Genomic DNA, 15,360 nt, shown 5'->3' with positions numbered 1-15,360 from the left:
GGATGGAGCAAAACTCTCAAAGTTCAAAAGAATTTCTGCCAAAGTGAAAATATACCAAATTTTATTTAGAAAACCTTTTGAAATTTTATAGTAGGTAAGTAAGATGAACAGTAACTTGATTTCTTCTGTCTGTTTGAAATAACTGTCAACAGTAGTAAACTATCATCAGACTGCTGAAGGACAAAATCTTAGTTTTCATAAGGCAACCTACCTACTGGCTCTTTACCATTATGATTGATAAGCAACACAGACATTTTTTCTCTCTTAACATGTATTTCCCTAAGAGAGAATGGACAGAACTGAAATAATGAATAGCAAAAATACAGGCAATAACAACAGGAAATGAGACTAAAGTTAATCCGTGTATGGAGTCACGTTTAGCACAGTTTAATTCTATGCTACGTCTTGAAATGATTTGTTCAATGGCAATGGGGAAGGCAAATAATTTATCATGTCACTAAGTTTAGTAATGCTAATAAAGAGGTGTTGGAGCATAACAACTATTTGGGTAAGTAGTTCTATTGACTTCACTAGGTCTAATCACATGAAGAGCTTCATTGAATGAGTAAGAATTGCAAAACGTAGCTATTTGTTGTTAGATCAAAAAATATATTTTGGATATTTCACAATGCTACTTTCTTTTAAACTGGGTAGCATTACTAGTCCTCATCTGAGCCTGTATAAATCTCACACTTCTGGAAGCACTGAACAATTACATTATGAGAACAATGAACAATAACCTCTAGGCTTTGTGTGAAATCCCTTTGTAATTTCCTGCTCAGAAACTAGGCTTTGTGTGAAATCCCTTTGTAATTTCCTGCTCAGAAACTGAAATTTCATCATTAAATATATGTTAATGCTACGTTTTTTGGATGAGTTTTGTTACTAATACTGAGGAGATTTGTGTTCCTGGTCCAGTATCAGTTATCTTAATGTTTCAGATGTTTGTAGCTAAGAATAACTTACCTAGATTGATTCGGTGATGACCCAGAGAAGAACAGATGGCATAGAGCAGTCCCTGCTCCTTTCATTACATCAGCAACTGGAAATGATGACGATACCACACTGGCTTATTCCAAATTACGGAGACCAGTGAACAGACTAGCCTGACTGGCAGGAGATCTCGGAAAAAGAGACTCAAGTCTGCCTTGGACAGCTACAGAGGTTAAATGCCTCTGGATCACGTTGCTGATGAAAGAGGTCAGTAGAGAAATGGCCCAAGAAAGAAGTTTTGCAATCACCTTGGTGTTTATAAAGTTCTTTCACCCTTTGGCTTGGGTGAGTTACTCTATTGACTTCACTGTGTCTAATCACGTGAAGTGCTTCATTTAAGGAGTAAGAATTGCAGATTTGACTTTATGATCATTATGATCAAGTACTAGGTAAGAATGTAGTAGTGGCATGATACTTGTATGTGGAAGAAGCTAGAGCAGAAGGATATACTAGATTTCCTGGTGCTTACTGCTGTATTTTTGCAGTAGAATTCTGGTTACTGCGATATTCTTTTTGTCTTGGTCAGGTTTTCTGTATTACTGTTGATTTTGTCTGACTATGACATTCCAGTAAGTTTGTTTTTTTCTTTTTGTACAGTGGGATAGAGACAGAACTGTATCCACTGTGCAATTTATGAAGTCTTAATCCTTACAAAGATATTAAATTGTCAGGTGCCACAACATTTCTTTGGTTTGTGTACAGATTCCTAAGCAGATATGTGTGCCATATAAAAAAGAAATTCCAGCAATTGCCTAATGTTATGAGAACTCACAGCTGATTGACATCTCAATACATACAGAGAACAAAATCTGGTAATGTTGCTTAAGGAACCAGGGAGACAGTATTTTCATGTGCATATGGCTTGCAACCATTTTTATTTTGTCTTATTGTACGTAATGAGAGAATAAAGAAGGGCATAATTTGTAACTAAGGAAAAACAAATTTTGTTCCAAAAGAAAGGAAACTTGTTGGGATTTTTTTTATTTGGGCCTGTGGTACAGATTGTTATAGACCACCAAATACAAATTTTTGTTATGAGTTATTTATTGGTCTGAGTCTTTATGAAGTTTCTTCTGTGGCTTGGTGAACATGTTTTTAACAAGGGCATACTTACGGTTTAGAAGGAATGAAAGTATTTACAATGCTGAGATTTCAAAAAGCAAAATGAAAAGAACCTTTAAAATGTGTAAAATTGTTTGTTTGTTAAATAAAAAGTGAATAATATTACCTATTTATTTTTTTCAGACTGGAAAGTGAGATTTGGATAAACTTCAGATCACCCGCTTTCCAAGTGTTTTACTCTTGACTGCTCTATCAGTGTTGAGGTAATTTGCCAGAAGACCACTTGCCCAATGAGTGGAAGAAGGTAAGCTCATAATTCTTGTACTTCTAGAGGACTCTACTTCATCATTGTATTTAGCCTAGATTGCTAATGTGAGCACTATTTAATATGCTTGCTACTAAGTGTATGAACATTTCCCCAAATATTAGAGTTTAACCCTTTACCCAACATAGTAATTTCCAATACTCTTTCCCCACAAGTACAGCAGCTTACATGTATATTGTATTTCTTCTTATTACTTGAGGAAAGTTCCATCAGCCCATCTGAAAGGATCTTAGTTTATATGAGCCACTCCCTGATCTCAATAGTTAGCAGAATTATTTGAAAACAAATTCAGAAAAAATATCACTCCTGAAAATTCTAAAGTAGTGCTTGAAAAATATTGCAACAAGATCTGTGCTGCTAAGTATGATTTTGGGGGTGATGGAACTTAAATTTTGGTCAGGAGGTTCCAAGCTTTCAGTAACAAGAGAATATTAAGCTCTAATGGGTTTTGCATTAGTGCTTGAAAATGCAACCCAGTTGCATCTGAAATTTTTGGACTAAAAATCATTATTATTTTAAACATACTTTATGATACTTCCATCATTAATGTTGGCTGTATCCAGTAATTCAATACAACCAATGGTAAAATAATTTTTAAATCAACATAACTACTGAAAATGGTAAAGCTAAGTAGGTGTTTTCAGAGGAAAGTACAAATGCACTGGATTTCCATTGATCAGGCTATGATAATGGCAGGCTTTTAATACAGAGAACAGGTGGTCTGAGATTTCAGTTTTCTGTTAAAAATAATAAAAAGGGAAATAAAAGAATTTAGAAGCTTCATTTCTCAAAGGAAATATTCAAAATCTGTGGGTACGTATGAACTTTTAGAGCATATTAAAGATATTATATACTATTCAGCTTATGAACACTGGAAAAAAAAAAGATTATGGAAATAATGGTAATAACAGCAAAAAAGCAGAGGTCTTTATCATCAATTTTGATATATCAAAACAGTTCAGGCAGATGTATCACCCCAAGATTAATTGACCTCCAAAATTATCCATAAGCTTCACTTGGCTGCCTGGATGCCTGATGTTTTTTCTACGCAAAACTTAGTCTTCGGTATTTAAATGACCAAGTTAGTGCAGACATAGGCTATTTAAGGTGTGCACTGCTGATTATAAACTGAAAAACTGGGTGTACTTTATAAATTTTATCTAAACCCTGTCTTGAGTGGTAGGTTTAATCATTGATGGTGCTGGAATAGAAATCGAACATTTTAAATGTATGATTTCTTTATCAATTCAAGAATAACATCCAAAATGACGTGCACGTGCTAATACATGAAATTTAGGTCTGGTTATAGTGTGCCTGTTTGTCATCTTTTACTGATATACAATAAATCATCTATGGATTTATTAATCTCTTTTTTCACAAGTCCACTACATTAGTAGTTAGAAATTGAATATGTTGGCCATGACTGGCAATTTATTTACTGCTGTAACTGCTGTAACTCCACTGACATGTAGCAACTTAAGCAAATAATGTATTACTACAGTGAAAGAGAAGAATGAGATTTTTAACCCTAACTGAAGAAGGAATCACATCTGAGAGTAACAAGAAGTATGCTGAATTTATCTAACAGTTATGCATTAAGTGGTAAAAGAAAAAAAAAAAAAAAAGAGAGACAGTACACCTAAGCAAAGATCTAGCCATCCACCAATAAGGTGATCTGACATCTGGACATATAATAGTGTTCTTCATAACTCATGTGCATAAAACAGCTGGAATTAGTTCATGTATCACCATTTTACCCTACTGTATACTAAGGTTTCAGCACATCTCCCTGTAGCAACTGGAACATTCAATCAAGCGTGGGTTTTACAGAATGCAATATTAAAATGAGAAATAGTATTTATAACATGTTTACTTTGGGATTTTTAGGTATGTCCATTGCAACTTGGGAGTACTTGGGTCATCAGAGTGACGGTCTGGCAATCCATGAGGTAATGTTTGCTTTAAATTAACTTAATTAGTACATACAGCTAGCATAATTCTGGTTGCACTGATATCAACAGCAAAAATCCCTGCTGCAGTCTATTCTGTTTTTCAATTAAAGGTAATTTTTAGTGTTACATAAGCACCTGGAGGTGTGATTGGATCTCCACTATGTTCCATATGTAAAATGGTCTGGAGAGCCTATGACAAATTTGAAACATAAGACATAGAGCTGGTGGGAATCCAAATTCAGAATATGTTCTGCGCCAGGGGTGTGCAAAGAGCATAAACAGAGCATCTGCTCTAGTCAGCAATGTTTGAGCTTCCCTTTGAAAACAAGTGCTTTCGTGTAGGTGTGAAAAACTTTTCCTCCTTTCTCCTCAAAGTGCACAGTTGCTAGAAATGTATCTTCATTTATTAGCACTTCATCGCTTTCAAAAGCAGCTTTTGAAAAATCCTTCAGTTTCTGAGATAAGAAGGGTCATTTGGTTTTAACATGTTTTCTGATCCCTTCATGAACCTGGTTAGTGTAATCAAGCTGTTAAACTGAATTCATCCTTGTCTTCATAGGAGTTATAGTCTTAAAGAAAAGTTTTTGAAAGCTTATGAAACTGCCGGTTTGTGTGGTCTTACAAGTGTTCACACAGGGTGCCTAGTTCTCCACGTTGTTTCAATGGGTGTATTGGTTTATAACTGTGTACTGTAGATTTCCAGCTCGGATCAGTTCAGTAACTTTATTCACATCAAAGGAAACCCTTGATTCCCAATAAATACTTGTATGTATCATTGCTTTACTGCCAGTCTGCGATCATAACTGGAACTCTCTTCCCTTACTTATTCTCATGCAAACATTTTTTATTATCAACATCTAGTAAGAATTCTCAGAATTTTCTGTGGTTACTCTGCCATGGTTTTTTTTTTGTTTGTTTTTTTTTTTTTGTGGTTGTTGTGTTTTTTTTCTGAAGATTTTGCAGGCAAGCAGGATGGATGAAGGCCAAAAGCTCTTTGTGCTTTACTGAGAGCTTATCCACAAAAATCTGTTGAAAGGAAGAGAAGATAGAAATAATAGATTGTGATAATAAAACAGTACAGATGAAATTCAGATAGTGTAAAAGATCAAGTCCCTGCCTGCTCCATGCTGTTTCCCAAGAGCTTCCCTTGAGCCATCCAGCAAAGAATTGGAGAGGATTAATGAGGTGTGTCTAATTATAAAGGTGATATCTGTTCTGGACTGCCCAGAGCTGTTTTGGGGGTTTAAAGATATTATTTTTTAAATTTTCCTTTTAGAGACAGGGAATCAGATGGGAGGGAAAGAATATAAAAGAGTAGTTCAGTTGGAAGAGGCCCTTGAAGATCCTCTAGTCCAGATAAAGAGGAGGAAGAAAATGCTGGCTGCTTGGGGAAAAAAAAAAAAAAAAAAAAAAAAAAAAAAAAAAAAAAAAAAAAGAGGAATCTCCTATTTGCTTTGTGGAAGTCCTTTCTACATGCGCTTCTGTGCATGTGACTTCCCACAGAACTATGTTATTGTGCCACTTCTCAATCTCTGAGCCTGAAAGCAGGTTAGTAACGGTCCACCTCTGCAATAAAAATCTACATATCTTTCTGGGCTGTCACTGTACTAAATAACAAAAAATTTGCAAGGGCCCATTTGGGAAAAAAGAAAAGAAAGTCAATTAAAACCTTTTCCTTCCCAGCCTCCTTTGCCAGATTTGAAAAATGAAAGTTGCAGGGTTGTAGAAACCTCAAGAATGAAATTCACAGTTGCAGCATAAGGAATGAAATTAAATATTCAGTCTTTGGTACAGCCTTCAAGATTGTGGATCTCTGCATAAGGACTGTAAGTTTTCACAATACACTTTCTTTCTTTAGGTACATATATCCATGATCCCTAAGAAGTTCTTGTACCCTAGTAGCCCACAGGTGAGAGTGAAATTGCTAAAAATGTCTCTTAGGGAAAACCAATGCTGCTCAGAAGCCTGGAGTCATGTTTCCAGCTATGAAGTAACATTTCTCTATGCATTAACCCTTAGAGAGGGCCCCACTCCCCTAAGGATTGAGCTGCAGTCTGAGGTGAGAAGGACAAACCTCTGCTCCCAGAATGTCACGTCCCTTAGAACAGGAGCAATGTTGAGGAACCTGTCAAGACTTGGTATGCACATGGAGGGCAAAAGTTAAATAAAGATGTTTACATAAACAGGAAAAAAGGTTCTTCTATCCACACAATAGTCATTTATTTGTATATGCTGACAGGATAAAGCTGCTAAACCACTGTTCTTGCTTCACCCAGGGAAGTTTTTATAACATACCTTTGGTTTTTTGGCTTCCCAGCCCTTAGTCATGCTTCCACTGGCCTTTTAGACAGGCCTGGAACAGCCTCATCTCCTCTCAGTCTTGAGCTTGGCTCAGCCTGACTTCAGATCCTGACTCCCAGCCAGGGATAGCTCAGCTTTCACAGCTGGACATGGCTTTGTGCTCCAGTGCCCACAGTGCTGGCTGTGCTTTTCCAGTCAGAGCACAAGCATTTTGTGGTGAATTCAGGGAATTTTATTTTTTAAGTGATGCAGGATTACCTTGTTTGTAGGGGCTTCCTGCTCTGGAGATCTCACAGCCTGTCTTCTGGAATTTCATATAAACCAGCTAAGCGGTAAAACATGCAATTTTTTCCCTGTAGTTGATCTTCCCAAGCAGCCTTCCACTTAGGTAGTCTATGCTACTCCAACCCACCCTTGCCTTTTGCCCCTGCCTGATATTTCAAGCTGCCAGTAACAATTCCGTCTGAATTGCATGCAAAGAGCACGTCCCAGCCCTCTCAAATGCTTTGGGAGAGGATCTCTTAAAGCTGGTGGAGCTGCATCATCTCTGCAGGACTCTGGAAGACGGCAGTCCTGCAGCTGATCCAGCCCAGCCTGCATGCAGCTGGCCTCCAGGTTGAGCAAGGCTGGGTGGGAGTGTTGCCGGAGCAGAGCCCTGCCTGTTGTACCATGTCCTCTCTGTTGCACTGCTGCTTGGGTGCATCTGCCTATGCCATGGGTCTTTGTTCTAAAATGTTTTGGGATTATTTCCTGACCAAATTTTGTATATCCTTCAGGGGGCAGTTGTGCAAGGGCACTTGAGCAGATCCAACAGCAGTTGTGTGCAGTTTTACACCCAGGTTTAGGGTAACATCTCTACCCTTTCCCACAGATGTGTTGGCTAGACAAGGTTTAAAGCAGCAAACATGGAGCAGGGGTTCTTCCATGTGAAAGTTCAGGAAGTTTAGCCTATACCCAGTGCTGGGGAAGTCTGGATGAATCTGGGAAGACACCCAAGAAGATGACTGACCAGCAGATAAATGATACTTGCTATTGCTTATTTTGCTTTGTTGCTATAATTCCCCTCTGTCCATTTATTTCAGCCTCACTGATGACAACATGATGACTTAATGATCATGTCTGAGGCAGGAAATGTCTCAGATATCCACATCTCCACAGGTACCAAACATACTGGGATCCTAATCAGAGAGTAAGTCTTCAGTGATGCTCAGAATTAATAATATGGACTTCTGTTGTAAGAGAAGTGATCAGGAGAGCAGGAGGACTTCTTATCTCTGTTCTCCACCACTGGGGCATGCTCTGCTGCTAATTTAATTATTACGAAAACTATGACATTTAACAAATTGAATTGGCTGTTCCAGTTTTTTCAGTCCCTGTTTGCCATTGGTATCTGCCTTGCACAAATAAGCATAAAGCTAGCAGGTGCCTCTACATAGGTCCTTACTGCTTCGTGTGGCATGTAAATTTGCACCTGTCATGAACTGAAATGATGAGGATCTTGCAGATAGATTGCAAGACCATTTCACAACTATATCATAACTAACTGTTCTCTGGGATAAACAGGAATCCTGTGGAAATCATTCTGGATTACGACATTACAGTTTTCTGGGGATCAGCTCTCACACTTTCTTGCAACACTGCACTTTTGTAATGGTAGATAATCCAGTAGTGCTATTACAGCTGGGGACCCTGTGGCTGCTCTCACGACACCAAATGGTTGGTCTGAGCCAAAACTCTATTGGAAGGATGAATATTTGTGTCCCTATTTCTTAAATGTATCAGCAGAGGTCAACCATCTTACCCATCCTGTGTAACAATGGTAGTGCATGACAGAAACGTTTTTCTACAGAACTGAGAGACTGCTTAGACAGAGTCCTGCCCTGTCATTTCTCTCCTCTATGCTCTTAAACCTTGGCTAAATAACTGCATCTATCTTATTTTTAGTACCATGCTCCTCTGCAATTCATCTCCAAGCATTTTGCAAAGGCTTTTTATCCTCATTTCAAGAGGTGAGTCAGCCAAAACCCAGTGGTGTACTATGATAACGACAAAGCAAGGAGTAATACCTAGACCCTGGGAAATGACTGGTGGCTTTCCTACAGATTTACTGTGATTGTAGCCACATCTTATAAACTTTACTAACATCTCTCCGGAACATGGTATGTGGTCTGCTAATAACCTTAGGAATTCTCCACCTTCTTACCAGTGTACAAAGATCAACTTTGTTCCTTCTGACTAGTGCCCAAACTACTGAAGTGAAGCACATGTATGATTTTAATAGGGTTGGGGTCCCCTGCTGTTAAAACACACACAGTTCTTTTACAGTCAGCATAATAAGTTTTTCCTCCCATTTTCCAGAATGGTAAAAAGAGAAAGTGTATTTCTGTTTGTGGTTTTGGTGTTGTACAGCCCACAACTATTGGGTCTCTCCTCCAGTGCCCATGCAGGGTAGACCCTCATGCATTTAAATAATTGATTTGTATGCAGCTAATAGGTAGCATGATAGATATGGATGTAAAAGGCTGAATAACAGATGGCTTTGAGTAAGATGGGGCTCTAAAGGGCACAATTCAACATTTTCTTCTCCAGGAGCAATACCACATCCTGTTTACAGATTATCTATGTTTATCTGGCCAGACACAGATGCTATAAATCATTTGCTCCAAATGGAGTCAGGGCAGGAATTTTACTCATCCCCTGGTGGTGCTTGTTTTGTGAGCTTTGGCTTTTAGGGTATGGTTAAAAGAAAACCAAAAGGACAGATGTTCTCTGGGGTTTTTAAAACTGCTTATTTAAATTTGAATTTAAATGTAATCCCCTCTTTTTAGTGCTGCTTGTTTGTGATCTTAAATGTGTTAGACATATTGAAAACTAAAGTTAATATAACATTTTATTCCTGTAAGGGCAGTGTGATTCCAAGGGCCTCGAAGCAGATAACAAGTATAGACTGTGACAGTCTGGGACTAGAGAGAGAATTTGCATCATCTGAACTGTTATCTAATCAGAGATTCCCCTCACCCACAAACCTGAATGAAAAAAATGTAATGCATACATGAGATGTTAATTATATTCCTTTGTGCCCTGGAAGCTACTCAGTCTCCTGGGAAGTGTACCTGGCAGAGGTGTTAGCTGAGTCACTGGAAGCTGCCGAGGGGAAGAACCACTACTGTAGTAAGTTTTCTTGTTTTACCTTTATCGCAGCGCAGTCAAGATGATCAGTAAATGACTGAGCAAATGGAATGTTTTGCCGTGAAAGACAAAAAAAGAAATAATGATTTCCAGAAGAATGCTTCTTGGTGGGCATGGGCTGCCAGGTGCAGAGAGCATTCCCCTACATCACCTTGTTTGATTTATCAGGGTCTCATAAGTGATAGATATGCAGAAAAGTGTTACTTTGACTGTTCATTCCACCTACTTCTGCATTGTCCTCATCTCAGTCTTTTCCTTGCAAACTCCTGGACAATAATTATGACTAGTAATTGATCTTCTCACTACATATTCACAATTTATCTATGACTGAGTTATACTCACCAATACCTTACTGAAGCCTACAAAAGATTGATTCATACAGAAATGAGGCATTCTTCCTTAGGAAAAACACCAAAAAGAACAAAAACTAGGAAATCCGAGTTCTGGTGCTCAATCTGGTGTAACTGTGAAGTTACATAACTATGAAAACATTTCGGTGTTTTACTCTTGCTGTGTCAGTTTTAGTCAGATAGGGAGATGTTGCTTTGGGTTTGTTGGTTGGTTTTTGTTTTTTGTGTTGTTGTTTTTTTGTTGTTTTTGTTTTGTTTTTATTTTTTTGACCAAAACTTTTGCTGTCTTATTAATTTGAATATGTAGGTAAAAGGTTTCTTTCCAAGGATATCAAAATCAAACCTTATTAAGGATGGATTTCTTCTTTGGTGGTTCTACTCTGTAGTGTATTATGGAGTTTTTCTACAGATCTTAATGGAAGTCTCTGCAAACAACCAAGCGGTATGAAATGAATCGAAATGCAGAAGGAAAAACACACATATGTTTCTTTTAAATACAGTTCATTTCAGGTCTCCCTTGTGTTTGTAAACTTTTGGTCCCTACCTGTTGAAGGCATCCCACTTTGCAAATCACTTTAAAAGAGAAAATACATTTTAGCAATTCAGTAGGTGGCTAAGAAGTTTTCAAAATCAATGTAATGTGTTTTTCTTATGTATTTTCACAGTAGCTCATTTAACATTTAATCTCCTCCATTCCATATATTCCAGTTGTAGGCTGCATTTTGTGTATATTGCTACTTTTCATTGGCAAGATGAAATCATTATTTTTTCTAATTAAAATACTCAAAGACTTTTACTTTCCCAGCCTTTCATCCTTACTGCTTTCCAAAATGGATAGTATAATACAGCTTTCCTTTAATCTGTCTCTACACTAATTTTAATCGTTTTGGGAAGAAGAAATTCCATCACGTGTGGCCAAGAACGTATACACTATTATGTTTTTCAACTAAAATCTAAAACACAAGTGTTCTGTCCAGCAAAGAAGGTATATGTGCAAGTATTTCCATAAATTAACTCTTCTAAGCAGAATATATGTTTGCTTTTTAGTTTCACATTTGATCAAAGTCTAGCTGGTTTATACCCCATTTAATCAACTTTATAAAAGCCCGTTTCTCGTTGATGAAAATATCGTGCAATTTAAACCATTATTAGCCAAGGTGAGTTTTAAAGGGACAGTTCACTCTGGTAAGCACCCACGTGCATGTGTCAGTAGGATGGGGCCAAATATATACTTTATGGTTATAGGTAAATATTTCGTTTTAATACTAGAATGCTTTCCATTTCTTTAAGGGGAGGGGAGGGGAGTTAATGTTGCATCTACCACTGCCTATATAAAAAGAGATTTAAAAAAATGAAAATGTTCTGTTTTACTCAGCAAAATCCTTTCTTCAGCCAGTATACTCTTCATAAGATGGAGCGTGTAATTTTAAAGATTACTTTATTTAAGTTTTCAAAACATTTTATTACTCTCCTCTAAATGGAGTAATATAGCTCCACATGGAATGTAATTGAGAGAAAAAAAATGTAATGCTCCTCCCTGGGAGGTATTTAAGAGGTAATGTATCTTTAAGTGTCTCCGCCTCTGAATCCACCCACTTCTTGATAGCTGCAGCAGTCTTGTTGACTCATAAAAGCTGTGTTCATACAATAGCCAGCAATGAGCAGTATTTTTCAGAGATTTTAAGAGCACACCTCCTGCTATGTATTTCGCATTCTAGTTTGCTGGGGCTGAAGGTGTATGAAAGAAACAGTTTTAAGTTTCTTAGATATTGCAAAAGATAGTTCCTCCTCTCATCCTGGAAAATCCTGACAGACCAGTTGGATACCTTTCAGGCCTTAACTAAGAAGTTTATCTGCTCATCCCACTGTCTTTTTTACTGTAGAAAGACCTGAGACACCCTTACAAACTGAGAATCTGACTAATTTAAACAGATGGCTAATCCCAGTGCTGTCTGCAATGGACATCTACATCATCATCATCACCAGAAACAGAATAACGTCTTAAAAAGTGGAGTCTGTAAGAAAAATGGAATTACCAAAGGAATGAAGGTAAGGCTTAATTGTTTACCACAATTGTCTCAATAGTGAAAACAAATAGTTGCAACATTGCTTCTTAAGCTAGTTTTACGAAGGTCTCAGTCTTCATTGAACAGGTGGTATGGCACTGGCTTGTGTGTTAAGTTTTATAATCTCAGAATGTGCTGCTGCATTGTTTTCTGTCATCCTAAACTGCAGTAAGAGTTGTGGATGCTCGCGAACATACTGTTTCTGTACTAACGAGGCTCTAGTTCATATCAAGCTCAGCAAACGCATGCACCTTGAAGGACAGTAGTTTCCTTTTAAAGCTTAACCAACTGTGGAGTTGACTCTGTGTTGTATGAATCACTGGTGGAAAGCAGTTTTATCAACCTGAAGTGTGTGTGGAGTGAGTTTCAATGTATGATTTATTGCTGTACAAACATAACAACAACAACAAAATGTAGGCAGGAGAAGCTGTCTTTTCCTAATGCTTACATTAGTGCAAGGTTGGCTTGATACCTACTTCACTGATGCCTGCTTTCCAACCTCGAACAGCTTAAAATCCACGTCAGTTTACTTACCATTTTCTCGAGCTGTTCTCTGTCAAACCAACACTTCTCATTTATGTGAACATTTTGTAAAGTAGTTGAAGTGCAGCATGCCAAAGAACAAACCACAAAACCAAAGGTGTTCTTTTGCCAGAAGAGACAAAGTCTTAAATGTTGTCTGTCTGCAATACCTGTTCTGCTTGGGAACGTACTGTCTGTCTTAAAGTATCCTAATTCTGGATCTTAGTGTGGTCATTAGTGAAGCCTCTTGTAGTGACTAGGAGAAGGCTGGCTTTACAGCATGGTGCCATGGTGAGAGGGGGATGGAGAAGTTGCTTCAGGAGCCTGAGCTCTCACCTGACTGTGTCTCTTTGGAGCCTGTTGAAAGCTTTAGACAAGCGTGGCAAGGGCTCCACTGCTTTACAAGTAAACTGCTATCTTAAATCTTTTTTAAATGGAGCTGTCATGCACCTAGCACTCTAATGAAGGCACGCCCAGTGTCAAGCTTAATGATTGTCTGGCTTTAGGTGTCTCCCTTGGTATGGGTGTTTCCTGATCGCTGGCTTGCGTAGGATGAGGAGAGCACAAAAGCTTGTGCAATGACTGAAAAGGCCTTTCCTGAGATTTGCTTCCAGAAACCTAATTTAGCATCCTTTAATATATTACATGTATTTCCTCATCATTTTATATATGAACTATTTGCCACTATGGTATCTGAAATCTTTTCTTTTGGATTGAATAGCAAATTTCAAGGACTAAACCTTGCCACTTGTTCGTTGCTAACTTGCTACAAATGAGCAGTTTTCAAGCAGTAAGCTCCCAGGAGAGTATTAATTAGAATTTCCTTTCTAAATCAGAAAGATATGGCCAGAGAAGTGAAGTAGAATATTACTAAAGGTACGCAAAAGGGTAGCAAAGGCTGGGCTGAAAGGGATGGTAAAGAAATGAAGTGTTAGTAGAGATAGCGCCCATAGCACTTCACTAATCCAGCAGCTATGCAGTTGGAGGAGAAAGGGAGAGAAGTACTGAACCATTGGTAAATGCTTTTTGTGGCTGAGGAAGAGTTGAGGATGTAAAGCCTTAGAAAGTTCAGGAGGGTTATCAAAGGCACATTTGGGAAATCCGGGTCTGGCACTGTGTTATGAATTACATGCCATTTCCCCTGTCTTCCTGCTTCAAATGCAGGTTGAGAAAGAAGGAAACAATAACAGACAAGAGCTCTGTACGAAACAGGAATCTCATTCCCGGTCGGAATCTCCCCATTCCTGTCTGGTCTGTTTCCCCACCCCAGCTGCCTCACCCTGTACAGTACTTATGCTTTATCCTATTTTGCAGGAATAGATATTGTTCCTTTCTACCTGGTCTGTTTACATGGCTTACTGCTGTAGGTGTGCAACATCACCCAGTCTTATACTCACAACACCTTGCTGAGGTGTGCTCCCACCTTTTACAGCTGGGATCTGAAGAGCAAGGAAAATGGCAGCTGGGTGCACAAGGAAGCCTGTGCAGGAACCAGACACAAGTTCAGCATGATTCCAGTCATCATCCTTTTCTCCTCTTTTGTCCTTTTCTCCATATTGCCCTGATGTCCCTAATATTGTGTCATGTGCTCACATGCATGTATATATCAGTGGTCTCTTCAGCAGATTGATTCATAATTAAGCACCTACATAGGAGAGGAAATAGTGCTAGAATGTTCAGGATGTGGCTGATGATACTGCTTCTAGCACCTGAGACTCGTGGCAGTTCTGAGGTCTTGAGCTTTATAACAGCTGTGTTACTTGCAAGGACAGAGCGATGCTCTGGTTTGAGAGAGAGAGCTGATGTTGCTGAGGCTGCAGTAAGGGCACAGCACGGTGAAGGTTTCTAAGCCAGGAATATGTAGCAATATCTGCACACAATTGGCTGACTGGAACATCAGGCTTTGCAAAACTCAGCTCCATAAACCTCTTTTCTAAGGAGCCCACAGGAAGCACTGCCTTTGAAAACACTGGTTCAGGAACAACGTATTTTGCATCTTTGTGATGTAAGAACATTTGTGCGTGTGTGTGCGTGACAAGAGAGAGAGAAACAGTTCTAATAAAGCAAAGCCTCCTGTTTTCTGAACTAAAGATTTTGTTTAACGGGTTGGGGAGGGTAATTAGGGATGATCAAATGCAGGGGAGCAGGAAGGGAGGCTCTCTTCACTTCTAGCAGTCTGTGGCACACCAAGGGCAGGAAAGGAGGTAGCTAAGCAATAAAGAAGCAGTGAAGCATCCTGCCAGAAGAGCTGCTGTTGCTTCTGGCAAAGAGATATGCTTTGCCATGGTGGAGAGGGGACTGTTCATTTGAATAGCTTCTGTGATTATTTGAAGTCGAACTCTCTTGGAAGCTGGGCCACAGTTAGACCTTAGATTTGGGAGGTGGGTCATGGGCCATCTCTTCCATTTAATTACTGCTTGTAACATAGGCATATGCTTCATATTCTTCCAGAACTTAAAACCTGGACTGATCTTCATGTAAGGCACATTTCAATAGTTAACCTATTTTGTTATCTAACTGCAGTAGACAGGAGAAGGTATTTTCCTAGCTGTGGTTTCTTTTGCTATGTACTGCCGCTGGTTGGGTGTCAGCTGTAGGGG

The 15,360-nt window shown here is 38.7% G+C and overlaps 1 protein-coding gene across 4 annotated transcripts in view; it reads left to right on the top strand.

Annotated features, from left to right (window-relative positions):
- The first annotated feature begins 1,182 nt into the window (after window positions 1-1,182).
- SPTLC3 (serine palmitoyltransferase long chain base subunit 3) overlaps window positions 1,183-15,360 on the top strand; it is a 94,968-nt gene continuing 80,790 nt past the window's right edge. Inside the window, exons 1-4 of one of the 4 annotated variants that reach the window (XM_072035283.1) lie at window positions 1,183-1,200; window positions 2,239-2,359; window positions 4,268-4,329; window positions 12,056-12,221. In XM_072035283.1, the coding sequence (XP_071891384.1) occupies window positions 12,105-12,221 (117 nt within the window). In that variant the 5' untranslated portion in view covers window positions 1,183-1,200; window positions 2,239-2,359; window positions 4,268-4,329; window positions 12,056-12,104. Of the gene's footprint in view, window positions 1,201-2,238; window positions 2,360-4,267; window positions 4,330-6,069; window positions 9,805-12,055; window positions 12,222-15,360 lie in introns of those variants that run through there. The other 3 variants (XM_072035282.1, XM_072035284.1, XM_072035281.1) reach the window with 3 other exon arrangements.

The sequence above is a fragment of the Anas platyrhynchos genome, chromosome 3 (assembly GCF_047663525.1).
Source record: "Anas platyrhynchos isolate ZD024472 breed Pekin duck chromosome 3, IASCAAS_PekinDuck_T2T, whole genome shotgun sequence".
Taxonomy (NCBI): Eukaryota; Metazoa; Chordata; class Aves; order Anseriformes; family Anatidae; genus Anas; species Anas platyrhynchos.
This window is presented reverse-complemented; position numbering and strand designations above follow the sequence as displayed.